The sequence below is a fragment of the Nerophis lumbriciformis genome, linkage group LG22, assembly GCF_033978685.3.
Source record: "Nerophis lumbriciformis linkage group LG22, RoL_Nlum_v2.1, whole genome shotgun sequence".
Lineage (NCBI taxonomy): Eukaryota > Metazoa > Chordata > Actinopteri > Syngnathiformes > Syngnathidae > Nerophis > Nerophis lumbriciformis.
The window spans coordinates 27,887,459-27,902,483 of NC_084569.2; the positions used below are offsets into that span (position 1 = coordinate 27,887,459).

The window sequence follows — 15,025 nt, forward strand, 5'->3', positions numbered from 1 at the left end:
TATGAATAAAAAGTCTTAGTATTAAAAAGTTTTATGAGTAAAAAGTCTTAGTAATAAAAAATCTAATGAATAAAAAGTCTTAGTAATAAAAAGTCTTATGAATAAAAAGTCTTATAAATAAAAAGTCTTATGAGTAAAAGTCTTATGAATAAAAAGTCTTATGAGTAAAAGTCTTATGAATAAAAAGTCTTATAAATAAAGTCTTGAGTAAAAGTCTTATAAATAAAGTCTTGAGTAAAAGTCTTATAAATAAAAGTCTTATGAATAAAAGATTTATGAATAAAAAGTCTTATGAGTAAAAAGTCTTAGTAATAAAGTCTAATGAATAAAAATTCTTATGAATAAGTCTTATAAGTAAAAAGTCTTAAAATAAAAGTCTTATGAATAAAAAGTCTTTAGAGTAAAAAGTCTTAGTAATAAAAAGTCTTATGAATAAAAAGTCTTATGAGTAAAAAGTCTTATAAATAAAAGTCTTATGAATAAAAAGTCTTATGAGTAAAAAGTCTTAGTAATACAAAGTCTTATAAATAAAAAGTCTTATGAATGAAAAGTATTGAGTAAAAGTCTTATGAGTAAAAAGTCAGTAATAAAAAGTCTTATGAGTAAAAAGTATTATAAATAAAAGTCTTATGAATAGAAAGTCTTATAAATAAAAGTCTTATGATGATGACTACACAATAAGAACCCCCCCCCCCCACACCAGCTGCCTCCCACATTGTCTCATCCCAAAAGTCCTCTTCTTCTCCTTCTCGCCATGACATCATCGGTAACCATGGTGACTCCCTGAATGCTGGCCGACCTAGGAAATGAGGCGAGGGCTTAGGAATTCGAGAGGGGTGACAACAACTGCACCCCCCCCCCCCCCCCCCCCCCCCTCCACCCTGTAGATAGCGCCCTCCTCCCCCCGTGACAGAACAAGGAGTTCTTCTTCTGCTCCTCCATGACTGATGACTCTATCACTCCTCCATGAAGTCACTTACTGACCCTGCGTCCTTTCCACACCACTAATAATCCTCTTGGACTCGCTTTCACACCACAACATCTGAGAGGGGGTGGGGGGAAATGACACTTACCTGTGCACACACCTGAACACACATGACCATATAAGGGCAAATCAGTGCAACTTGTCATAGCGTCACACACACCTGCAATGGTCACAACATAATATAACACCTGTGTCTCAGGAAGTAGGAAACATGCTCCAAAACAAACCCTGTTAAATATTCACACACAGTGTTACAGTTCAAACTTTTTTAAGTTACAGGAAACAACCTCTGCCATGGTTTTAATGAATACTTAGGTCTACTACACTACTGTATTTTAATGTTGTCATTATGGTGGTACTTAATGAATACTTAGGCCGACTACACTACTTTATTTAATGTTGTCATTATGGTGGTACTTAATGAATACTTAGGCCTACTACACTACTGTATTTTAATGTTGTCATTATGGTGGTACTTAATGAATACTTAGGTCTACTACGCTACTGTATTTTAATGTTGTCATTATGGTGGTACTTAATGAATACTTAGGTCTACTACACTACTGTATTTTAATGTTGTCATTATGGTGGTACTTAATGAATACTTAGGCCTACTACACTACTTTATTTAATGTTGTCATTATGGTGGTACTTAATGAATACTTAGGCCTACTACACTACTGTATTTTAATGTTGTCATTATGGTGGTACTTAATGAATACTTAGGTCTACTACGCTACTGTATTTTAATGTTGTCATTATGGTGGTACTTAATGAATACTTAGGTCTACTACACTACTGTATTTTAATGTTGTCATTATGGTGGTACTTAATGATTACTTAGGTCTACTACACTACTGTATGTTAATGTCATCATTATGGTGGTACTTAATGAATACTTAGGTCTACTACGCTACTGTATTTTAATGTTGTCATTTTGGTGGTACTTAATCAATATTTAGGTCTACTACACTACTGTATGTTAATGTTGTCATTATGGTGGTACTTAATGAATACTTAGGTCTACTACACTACTGTATTTTAATGTTGTCACTATGGTGGTACTTAATGATTACTTAGGTCTACTACACTACTGTATGTTAATGTTGTCATTATGGCGGTACTTAATCAATACTTAGGTCTATTACACTACTTTATTTTAATGTTGTCATTATGGTGGTTCTTGATGAATACTTAGGTCTAGTACACTACTGTATGTTAATGTTGTCATTATGGTGGTACTTGATGAATACTTAAGTCTACTACACTACTGTATTTTAATGTTGTCATTATGGTGGTACTTAATGAATACTTAGGTCTACTACACTACTGTATTTTAATGTTGTCCTTATGGTGGTACTTAATGAATACTTAGGTGTACTACACTACTGTATTTTAATGTGGGTCATTATGGTGGTACTTAATGACTACTTAGGTCTAGTACACTACTGTATGTGGGTGATTGCAGTGATACGTGGGGAGCCAAGAGTTTTCTGGGTTTGAGAACCTCTGTTCTAAAAGACATCTTATGTGGTGGTGGAGCACGGTAGAGGTCGCAATGAAAGGATGCTAAAGGTCACGACTTTGTGGTCACATGACTGCAACACCGAACATGAGGTCATAGCTCGGGACACTTGGTTGGCGTCTCGCAACTGTTACAAAAACACTATAATAATAAATTATTAATGAAAAACATTTCAAGAAATACATTTTTCAAAGGTTTTTTTAGGCCATCTTACTGTTAAGGTTTTATAAAATCTAATTAATAGAGGTGTGTCACAATCTCACATGGCAAGTATTATTAGTTTCAGGTTTTTCTGACTATTTTGGATTATTTCCTGCCCAGCGCTCTTATTTTTCCTTGCACTTCCTGTTTGCCTCCACGACCACATCTCTGGTCTAAGCGTTGACAGTCAGGATGCTTCTTCTTGTCACCATGTTGCTTGGCGCTTCATACGCCTACCGTGTTTCCTCCTTGTGCACTTCCCAGCTGCACGTTTTTGTTTTCTGTGTTCCAGCATTTGAAAGGGCTTTTTAATGCACTTGCCTACCGTCTCTGCCTTCGAGGATCCTGACATACACTGGAACACGACAGGACGTCCCGATACGCAACTTTTACACTTCCGATACGATACCGATATTTGAGCCTGGAGTATTTGCCAATCGCGATATTAATATGATACGATATCAATATGAAACGATATCAAGCCGATACGATATCATTAACCCGAGGACACACTTCAGATCACTTTGCCGTGTGGAATGCTAGAAAAGGCTGGATCCATTGAAATTACTCGGACAACTATGACGTAGTGAATTGATTGATGCGGACACCTTTGTTGCTGTATTTTTTCTAATACGCTTCTGCCTTGGATACTTTGTAAGTTACTACTGTAATTAGTTGATACTTATTTCTGTTGACAATTGTTGAGTTTTAGACTGCAGTCTCGTTCAATTAAGGACACTTTCATGTGTAGCTTGTGTGCTAATGTGTGCTTAGATGTTGTGCAGCCGCTCGCTCCTAGGAGCCTATCGACTCCCATTTTTAGCTTTAGTAAATGACACTAAAGTAGAAGAAATGGTGTGCTTATTGGAGGACATTTAGATGCTAACTGGCTCTGCAGCTTTCCACAAGTGAAGGCGTTGCAGGACTGATTGGATCTAAAATTGTAGATGCAAGCTGATACTGGACCAATACCTGATATCAGTATCAGTTCGGGACACCCCTATCAAACAGGCATTGAACTGCTCGGATGGCAGTGGACTGGTTTTGGAGTGTATACCTTAGTGGGGATCGACTCCGGTCCCCACTAAGGTATACACTCCTAACTGTACTTAGTGGAGACCGACTCTGGTTCTCTCTAAGGTATCAATCCTAACTGCAATTTGTGGGTACTGACTCCGGACCACACCAGGGTATACACTCCAAACAGTACTTTGTGGGGACCAACTGTGGTTTTCTCTAGGGTATACACTACAAACTGTACTTTGTTGGGATCAACTCTGGTTCTCTCTAAAGTATACACTCCTAACTTAACTTTGTGGGGACCAACTGTGGTTCTCTTTAGGGTATACATTACAAACTGTACTTTGTCGGGACCGACTCCCGTCCCCACTAGGGTATACACTCCAAACTGGACCTTGTGGGGACAAACTGCGGTTCTCACTAGGGTATACACTACAAACTGTACTTTGTGGCGACCGACTCTGGTTCTCTCTAGAGTATACACTCCAAACTGTACTTTGTGGGGACCGACTGTGGTTCTCTCTAGGGTATACACTCCAAACTGTACTTTGTGGCAACTGACTCCGGTCCCCATTAGGGTATGTACTCCTAACTGTACTTTGTGGCGACTGACTCCGGTTCTCTCTAAGGTATACACTCCTAAATGTACTTTGTGGGGACCGACTGTGGTTCTCTCTAGGGTATACATTACAAACTGTACTTTGTCGGGACCGACTCCAGTCCCCACTAGGGTATACACTACAAACTGTACTTTGTGGCGACCGACTGGTTCTCTCGAGAGTATACACTCCAAACTGTACTTTGTGGGGACCGACTGTGGTTCTCTCTAGGGTAACACTACAAACTGTACTTTGTTGGGATCAACTCTGGTTCTCTCCAAGGTATACACTCCTAACTTAACTTTGTGGGGACCGACTGTGGTTCTCTCTAGGGTATACATTACAAACTGTACTTTGTCGGGACCGACTCCCGTCCCCACTAGGGTATACACTCCAAACTGGACCTTGTGGGGACAAACTGCGGTTCTCACTAGGGTATACATTACAAACTGTACTTTGTGGCGACCGACTCTGGTTCTCTCTAGAGTATACACTCCAAACTGTACTTTGTGGGGACCGACTGTGGTTCTCTCTAGGGTATACACTCCAAACTGTACTTTGTGGCGACCGACTCGGGTCCCCACTAGGGTATACACTCCAAACTGTGCTTTGTGGGGACCGACTGTGGTTCTCTCTAGGGTATACACTCCAAACTGTGCTTTGTTGGGACCGACTGTGGTTCTCTCTAGGGTATACACTACAAACTGTACTTTGTTGGGATCGACTCTGGTTCTCTCTAGGGTAACACTCTAAACTGTACATTGTGGGGACTGACTAGGGTCCCTGCTAAGTTATACACTCTGATATTGTCTGTTTTCCAATAAGCCCCAAACTATTGCTTTTAGCAATGCGTCCCTCAGTGCTGCGTTTCCACCTCCACCACAGTCCAGTCCCCAGGAGAGGAGGCCGCCCTACCGTCTGGGGAGTAGCTGCTGACCGAGGTGACCGTCGCATCAGGACTGAACTGTTGCAGCAGGTCGGGCCACCTGCTGCTGTCCAGGTGATTCAGGGTGGCCCGTGTCCCCACAGGCAGCACCAGGAGGGGCGGGCAGCCTCCATCCCCAGACAGCATCAGGGTCTGGTTTATGAGCCGTTGAACAATGTCCACCTTCTTGTTCCACTCCTGAGGAGGCAGCTGCCCCTGGAAGTCTTCCCTCAGCCTTCTCCCTTGCACGTTCCTGTTGCGCTCCCTGGGGTCTTCGTCCTCGTCGCTGGTCTCCATGGCTTCGTAGATGGTGCACAGGCCCGAGGACGGTGAGAGCGCGGCTCCAGTGGGGCTCCTCCTCAGCTGCTGCTGCTGCTGGATCTGCTTCTGCTGCATGCGGTACTGCTGCTCCAGCTCCAGCTGCCACTGCAGAACCTGCCGGCGCTGCCTGTGCTCCAGCTGCTGCTGCTGGAGCTGCAGCTGGAGGAGTTCCCTCCGCTGCTTCTCCAGCTGCTTCTGCTGCTCTGCGCGGAGACGCTCCTCCTCCAGCCACCGCCTCTTCTGCCGCTCCTGGTCTTGCCGGTGCTGCGTTTCGCAGAGCTGCTCCTGGCGCAGTTGCTGGCCGCGCTCATCAATGAAAGCTGGCGCGATTTGGCCAAAGTGTGCCGCCACGGTCGGGTCAATGGGCCTCCTGTTGCCCGGAACCAGCGCCAGGTAGTGGCCGTTGGCCACAGCGTGATTCTGGTTTCTGTTGTCTTCCAGCGAGCGGGTTTGCAGCCACGCCTCGTCCACTTCCTGTGTCTTCTTGTCTCCTGTGAGACAGCAAGGATCACTTGGTGCGTCCATTGGATGCATGCAGAAACAGGACGGGTGGCACAAGGACAAGGAGGACCAGGTGGGTTCAGGAGAGAGCTGACACAAGGGTGCAGGTGCAACTCAAAAGAAAAAGTCAATTTTACACAATAAACGGCACAGAAAATATAAACAAAACATAAGTTCATATCCTTTGATATATTTCTTTAAAATCATTGTGGGTTATGCCTATTTTATTGCATATCGAAGACATGTTTGTGTTTGACAGGAATCATATTACAATTCTATTTCTACATGTAAACACTTCCTTGTGGTCTACATAACAAGTCATGGTCCTTCTTTGGTCAACATGTTTTACAGACCATCTTCAACTTATAAACCAATAGACGAATAGACCAAAAACAAATGTCCACTGCAGAGGACGCTGGTCCTAAGGAATAGACCAAAAACAAATGTCCACTGCAGAGGACACTGGTTCTAAGTAATAGACCAAAAACAAATGTCCACTGTAGAGGACATTGACCCTACGGAATAGACCAAAAACAAATGTCCACTTCAGAGGACACTGGTCCTAAAGTATAGACCAAAAACAAACGTCCACTGCAGAAAACGCTGGTTCCACGGAATAGACCAAAAGCAAATGTCCACTTCAGAGGACGTTGGTCATAAGGAATAGGCCAAAAACAAATGTCCACTGCAGAGGACACTGGTCCTAAGGAATAGACCAAAAACAAATGTCCACTGCTGAGGACGCTGGTTTTATCAGGACATAAATTGACAGGTGTGAACTCTAAATGCACTGATCAGACATTTGGCCAAAGCTATCTGGTCTTTTATTACTGATCATGTGGGTTCTCGCCTTGAAAGAGCACAAAGTAAGAGTGAACCCACTGCCAGGGGCCACATTGGTTCTAAAGGCACCTCGCGCACAGAACAGAAGCAAATGGGGAAGTTTTTAAGACTCAGTAAACAGACTCTCAGAACCAGAATGCAATAAGTCCAATCTTGTTTGTGACACATGCAGTGCACATGCAGGGACCGTGATTGGACACAAGGGTTCCGAGTGTCGGGAAAAGGGAAGTAGGCCATGGAAAATTCACGAATGGGAATAAATGAGAAAGACGTGCTTTGAGGACAATTCCATTTACACTGATATGATGTAGAAGAGATGTAATTTTAGTCTCTTTGTTTTCGAGATGTAACCATAACCTACGTCACCTTTAAGACATGCAGAAACCAAAAGGTGATGTGAATTTGTCCAGAAAACTCCACAGAACACATCTGAGTGAGCCCTGAACAGATGTTGTGTCTTGGGGTTGCCAACTTCTTGAAAAATAAATACGAATAATAATGACACAATATTGGCAGTACCCAGTTGATCCTTTATCTTCACGGTGATTGTATGTAGAAAGGGAGAAAAACGAGGGACAAAACTGCTAGTATTCGATTTTGTGTCCTTTTCTGCTGATGTTTTCCTCAAGATACTTAAGGAAATGCTGAAAGAGCATCACCAAACACAGGCTATGGTGTCTACGAAGACAAGATAGAATGAGACGAGCAGGGAATTTCTTTTAAGCTCATAATGTTAACCATGTCCGTTTAGAAGTAATCACGGACGAGGGCGACAAAAACATGCAATGAATTGATCAAAATACGAGTTTTACATGCCTCTATTCACACTGTCTCTGCGGGGAAATAGGCTCTAGATCAGGGAGCGAAATATCGAGGGTGTGTTCCAAGTATTACTCAAAAACTCATTGGTGTAACAGGAAACGACTTACAGGAACAAAAATATTGTGAAATTCCGGTCATCTCGACACGATCTGGACACGATGGGTCCTTTAACGTCCCAGAACTATGTATCATTTGTATGTACTTATTCATCAATTATACACAAATTATAATATCTTAGATTTTAAAATGTCGACATTATTGTACTTTCCAAGAATAGTCTTTAAACAAGAGGGTTTGAAGAATGATCTAGCTCTGAGGTTGGACAACCTAGCAGTCGAGGTTGCCCTTGGTTTTGTCGTCCCTCCCCTTACGTACAAGCATGCCATTTTGGACTATTTTGTTTTTCAAGGGATGGTTGGCAACCCGGGTTGATTCTGACCCAAGGCATGAGCATGATGGAGGGTACTGGGGTAACTTCGGGGGAATCTCTTAGATTTTTTCCAAAATTCCATTTCAGATACACCATTGTACAATGTGTCGCATCACTTCCTGTTTACCACGCATTCCCATGGTTGGGAACAGGATGTGCCATGGGAAACCAAATGTGTGGACAAACACACAGAGTGAAACAGGAGGGCAGTACGTTGGAGAAGCTGGAAGACTTGGGGGAGAAAATAAGAAACAGGAACAATGCCTTGCAATGATGTTTTAATGGAATTTGGAAAGACAACCTAGCGGGAACCATTAATTTACGAACATGTCTAGAGCAGAATTCCTTCAAAGTTATCAGATAGTACAGTCTTTTTGCTAGTTAAACATGCAATATATCGTTGAAAGAGTTAACCAAACGTCCACTATGAGTGTAAAGCTGCGATGGAGATGAAGAACAATCCATGGCCTCAAATCACAAAAAACAGGCTAGTTCAGTTAGCTGGGCTAACTGAGGTTGATATTTTAGCCACTTAAAACCAAAAGCCGGAAACACGTATTGTAACTGCATGTTATACAACTTAGCGGCCTATGCAAACAAGAAAGCCTGTTGAAAGACACATTAGAAATTTTGCCTCGACCAACTGCAATCTAAGACTCCCATACCTACCGTGACACATCTGTTAAAACCTTGCGACTACAACATTGCTTTAAAAAGCATGGAACTATCACTATGGTGCTGCTGAACGTGGAGTGTATATACACAAAATAGGGGGGGCCCGGGTTTGACAGAAACAAAAAAGAAAACAACAAATAACCGAATGAAAGGGAAAAAAAAAAAAACCTTCATTGACATTTGATTGGTAGAAACAGTAGGATAAATACAAGATGAGTCCACTTTGTTCCATCCGTTTTTGTTCTTTTTTTTTTAGTTTAAAAGTTCAGTCCCATTGGACAAATCAGTCAGTACCCCTTCACCGAATATGCAGTGTGACTTTAGAACAACATTCTACTGGACTGTGGTCTTGGCTATTGTACATTGGAGCCGTACACTTAAACCTGTGACCATAACAGTATGAACCATGGAGGCTTAATTTCAAAATTGCTACAGTCAACATTTCCGTCTCCTTGGTCATTTAAAAAAAAAATTGTTCCTAATATCTTTCTCTCCTTGTTTTGTTCCTAACCCAACTGGAGAGAAGACAAACACTAGGTAAAGGGGGAGGGTTGCAGGGAAAAGGTGCATTCCAGGGGGTAATTGTGAAGGGCTTATACGTTACCTTCCAGAAAATCAGTCTTATCACTTATGGTAGAGTAGTAGAGCGGCTGGTTGTCGTCTGTGTTTGCAGACTCCTGGGGCCCAAGGAAGTGACTGGCCTCCAACGCATCAACCTCCTCGAGGTGGTGTGAGGTAATCTCTCCCCCAAACATGTAGTGGTGCTCATCTAGACTGGGCTCCTTATCTTGCTGAAAACCCAACGGCATCAGGTCCACAGGTCGTCCCAGCAGGTCCTCAACCTGGGCAGCAGCAGAAGCGGATGGCAAGGTCAGCTCCTTAATGAGGGAGGGGTCCTTGGCCTCCTCGGGCAGCTGTTCCTCATTTTCCAAGGAGAATATACCTGGGCTCTTCCCACAGCTTTCAGCCATGGAGTGGGCATTAGAGTTGGATGTGGTACAGTCAAAGCCGTATGATGCCACAGAATTGGCTGACTGAGGAGTGACGCCACCTCCATCCTCTTCACCGTCTTCAGCTCGTATCACTCCTGCTTCCTCATCCTCATCAAGCGCAGGTAAATTACATGTCGGAGTAGGGCTTTCAAATCCTGCACTTTCGTCCATCATCACTGGTGCATCGGGGTCATTTATCTGCATCTCACCCTCTGTGTCACTGGCCTCATCTACAGAGGTAGTAGGAGACGATGGGGCAGATGCTGGAGCTGTTGGGGGTCCTGTACCCAGGACTTCATCAGCAGGAAGAGTCTCAGCCTCTTCCTCTTCATCACCTTTCTCTAAGTGAATACCCAGATCCTGCTCCATGTCAGGCTGGACCGCAGCAGGAACTGGAGTCTGCTGTTTGTCAGAGCGGGATTCCACCCCTGAGCTGCTGTCGTAGTCCCGGAGATCCTCTGGTGTGCTTGTCTCGCTGCCGCTGTGGGCGGTTGGAGCTGTACCGCTTAGAGGGCTCGACTGGGACATGCCCACAGCTTGGGCAGCAAGCATATTCTGAGTCTCCTCAGGGTCGGAGCTCTTCATCTCATAGAATGACTGTACCTGCTGAGAGTCTTGCCCTGAAAGAGGAGCCAAGAAAGGGCCACTGCCATCCAAATCAGACTGGGCAGGAGACTGTGTGGGTGTTTCAGACTCTGCTGCACCATGGTCTGAGAGAGGGCTAGGGGATGGGACAGAGAGCAGTGAGGCTGGTTGAGCCCAGGTATCACAAAACGGGGTTGTCTGACCCCAAGCAGAAGCGGGAGGGACACACGAATCTGCGTGGTTGAGGTTGTCCAAATGTCCGTCCTCATTAAAGTCATCTTCTTCTGCATTCTCACAACTTTCTGTTACTCCTTCACTGTGCATCTCTATATCCTCATCCTCCTCGTCTTCACCTTCTTCCTGTTGCTGGAATACCTTATGATGCTCCTCTGCTCTCTCTGAACTTAAGTCCATTTCATCCTCACGTTCGTCCTCTTCATCCTCATCTTCCTCATTTGCCAGTGTTTCCACATTCGGAGAGCCCATGAGGTTACCATCACCTTCCGAGCCTCGGAGGCTTGAGTCGATCAGGGCATCTGAGCTCTGTGTGCCTTCTAATAATGCAGTGTGCTGGGTGCTGCTGAGGTCAGAAACGCCATGTTGCCGACTGCTGGTGCAGCTGCTCAAATCCTCAGAGTCCATTCCCGACAGCTGGTCATCACAGTGCCATCCAGAAGATCCAATAAAAGCTGAGGGTCGGATTTGGAACTCCTCAGAAGGCTGAGAGGTGCTCATATCAGTAATCATTGAGGACATCTGATGGCCCAATCTCCTCTGTTCCTCATCTTCTTCATCCTCGTCATCATCTTCATTTATTTCCTCATCAGCCTTCTCCACTGCTACTTCCTTTTCACGAGGTGAGAGCATGTCCCTTGAAGTAAAGCCCTCAATGGGTAAGGCGCCCAACAATTGAGGCTCTGCCATAGTGAACGTCTCTGTGGAAGGAGCAGTAGTAGTGAACATATTCTCTTGTTCTTCTTCCTCTGCTTCCTCTTCCTCATCATCATCTCTCCTTGTCTCCCATGTCTCGACCTGTTCATTATACTTCTCTGCTGCAAAATTCATCATACCGTGGGGCTCCTGGGGAGCATCGTCACCAAGGTTCCTGTTCCAGGGATCTGGTTGGACATGCATGTTCAGCAGAGCAGAAGAACTCTGAGACTCTCCGACAGGAGAAACAGTGCCTGGTGGAGAGCACGGAGGTGACATGACTGTAGTTCCCAGGGAGGGAACTGATTCATTGGCAGACTGTTCAAACTTGAAAAGGTTGGGGTGTTGTGGCGGCTGAAATTTGTAGCCGGCTTCTTGACCTAATGCAACTCCCAGTTGTGGCTCAACTGATGGATCAAAAGATGGTTCACGAGGGACTTTAGGAGACATTTCATGTGCATAGTCCAGATATTCTTCTTCTTTGGGCGGTGGTGTCAATTCTCGTGTTGGTTCTGGCATTGAGTCATGCATGGTTTCAGGGAATTTGTCTTGTACAGGTTCTGGAGTGTAATCGTGTTGGGTTTCGGGAGTTGGTTCGTATAACGGTTCTGGTGTAGCTTCCCGTAGAGGCTCTGGACTTAATTCTTGTACAGGTTCTGGTGTGAGCTCTCGCATGAACTCCGGCACGAGATGTTGTTGAAGTTCTGGTGTAGGTTCACGACAAGGTTCTGGAGTGGATTCTCGTTCAGGTTCTGGTGTTGGTTCTCGAACAATATATGGTGTAGGTTCCCTCATGGGTTCCGGTGATGGTTCTCTAACGAAGTCTGGAGTAGGCTCCCTCATATTTTGTGTCTGCTCTTCTTGACGGGTTACTGGTGTTGGTTCTACGACAGGTTCTGGGGTAGGTTGTCGCATGGGTTCTGGGGTAGGTTGTCGCATGGGTTCTGGGGTTGGTTGTCGAATGGGCTCTGATGTTGGTTGTCGAAGAGACTCTGATGTTGGTTCTTGCATAAGTTCTGGCGTAGGTTCTTGTATAAGTTCTGCTGTTTCTATTAGTAATTCATGTACTTCTGGTGACGGTTCTGGAGTGGGCTCAGTAGATGTTTCTTGTACTGCAAAGCTCAATGGGGTCTGACTGGATATTTGCTCTGCAGTATCACGAGATGCCAACCCAGCCGCTTCTACAGGTGGTTGTGGTTCATCTGACCCAGCAATGGTAGCAGCTGCAGTAGCAATAGCTGCAGCGGCAGCTACAGCAGCAGCTATTTCTTTTCCGGTTTCAGCAGCAGCTTCCACTTTGGGACCACGTTTCACGGGAGTTGGGGTGCTGCTGCCCACAGTCTTCTTGGCACTGGAATTTTTGGTTGCCACTGTTTTGGAGGCAGGTGTCTTAGAGGCATCCTTGGAAGGTATAGACTTATTCTCTTGTGTTTTGGGACGGTTAGATGTCTTGGTGTCTGCAACTTTAGATGGCTTTTTGGCTGTGATATCTGATTTTGAAGTTGGTTTAGGTGACTCTGGTTTCGCCAGCTTTTTTGCAGCTGGGGTGACAGGTTTGAGAACATCTACGGAAAGAAACACATAAGATCTATTAAAATATTATCAATTTTATGGACAAAAAGTCAGCATTAAAGAAGCCTCTTGTGGTAGCACAATCGAATCATAATAACAACATTACTTTTTGAGCTATTTATAGCAAAATGAACGAAGCCTTGTGAAACTTCTTGTCTCAGTGTTTGTCTCTGTGGGGGGAGGCAGAGCCGCTATCATAAACATACACAGAAGTTGAAGCTCGTAACGTTAACAGGGTAACGTAGGAGAAATTATCCGGATCAGCCCCAAAATGTAATCACTTGTTTCTTATCCCATTTCCTGAAAGGTAGATGAAAAGACGCCTATAGCGGTATAGCTCGGTTGGTGGAGTGGCCGTGCCATCAACCTGAGGGTTGCAGGTTCGATCCCCGCTTCCACCATCCTAGTCACTGCCGTTGTGTCCTTGGGCAAGACACTTTACCCACCTGCTCCCAGTGCCACCCACACTGGTTTAAATGTAACTTAGATATTGGGTTTCACTATGTAAAGCGCTTTGAGTCACTAGAGAAAAGCGCTATATAAATATAATTCACTTCACACTTCACTTCACTATAACTTTTTGAGCTATCTATAGCGGAATGAAAGAAACGTAGTGAACACTCGTTTCTGTCTCTACTATATTTGTCTCTGCAGGGCTGCTAGCATACACACACACACATAGAAGTGTAAACATAAAGTAATGTAATAGAAATTATTCAAATCAGGCCCAAAATCTCATCAGTTTTCCCTTATGCTATTTGAGACACTTCCTGAAAGTTTCATAAAAATCTGCCCAAAACTTTTTGAATTATATTTGCTAATAAAACAAACTAACCAACTAACTAGCTAATTAACTGACATAAAAAAATTGACATTACATAAAGTGATAATAAGTTACAATTCTCCCAGAACGAGCATGTGGATTCTGAGAGACGAAATCATCAAACCAAAAACTTTAGAGAAAGCGTTAATATATCACAATAGATCATAGCAATTCCCAGATACCATAAAACTAATCCTGCTTGGAATGACAGCAGGAAAATATGATTGGATTGGATACTGAACATCATTAATGCAACGCCACTGCATTATTGTTTCTTTATCGCTGATATCATGGTTGGTCTTATTGCTGTAAAAATCCACATATTTTGATTTTGTTGAATGTCACTGCTTAACGAGAACCGTTTAAAAATGTTGCACTGGGGTGAGCGTTGTATCAAAATGTTAGTTTGGCTTTATAAAAGCCCGGGGTATCCAAACTTTTACCACTGAGGGCCGCATACTCAAAAATGAAAGCCATATTTTTCATTTTCAGAACCAAAACAATATTTATTGTAACCTTTAGGACCCTCAATTTTGGTGAACGCTAAACGTCCCGGGGACTCAAATGGGTCTGTGTCATTAAAGTGTTAAAATAAGTCACATATAAATAGTTTTTTGTACTTTCAACACTTAAATATCTATAGATCAACGTCAGATGTATCCATTGCCAAAAAGTTACTTATTTTTTTATGTTTCATGCCCTCCCCCCTTGTTTAAAAAAAAAATAATTTTTTAAGGCAAAAAATACAAAATATGCAATATTTTTCAGAAACATTTTGCCATCCGTCCAGTGAAGTAGAGCTTGGAGAAATAATTCATAACAACATTGCTTATGATTTATGATTGTTTTTTGAAAAATGACAGTTTAAAAATAAAATAAAAATCTGACTACTGTGAAGGTTTCGGGAATCCAAAAGACCCCCACTCATAAAGGTGTTAAAAAGGCATATTTTAACATATATTATTTTTACTTTTAACACTTAAATCTCCATATCAACTTTGCATCTATATGTCGATTCAAATGTTTTATTATTTTCTGATCAATGACAGTTTTAAAGTAAAAAAAAAAAACAGCCTCCATGGCAGCTTTGTGGCATTAGTGTTAATACTACAACATGTTCTCGTCATATTCAACCTGTTTCTCTCTTTTAATCCACATTTTATGTATTTTTTTGTAGTAGTATTTTTAAAATGTGCCACGGGCCACACTTTGGACACACTTGCTATAGGCAGACTGTAAGAATAATACATTACATATTGTGTAACGGATGGCCCTT

The 15,025-nt window shown here is 43.1% G+C and overlaps 1 protein-coding gene across 2 annotated transcripts in view; it reads right to left on the bottom strand.

The window, feature by feature from the left end:
- Positions 1–8,433: 8,433 nt before the first annotated feature.
- Positions 8,434–15,025, bottom strand: part of prr36b (proline rich 36b) — a 62,173-nt gene continuing 55,581 nt past the window's right edge. For both annotated transcript variants that reach the window (XM_061973508.2, XM_061973509.1), the window contains exon 5: positions 8,434–12,919. In XM_061973508.2, the coding sequence (XP_061829492.1) occupies positions 9,441–12,919 (3,479 nt within the window). In that variant the 3' untranslated portion in view covers positions 8,434–9,440. The remainder of the gene's footprint in view (positions 12,920–15,025) is intronic.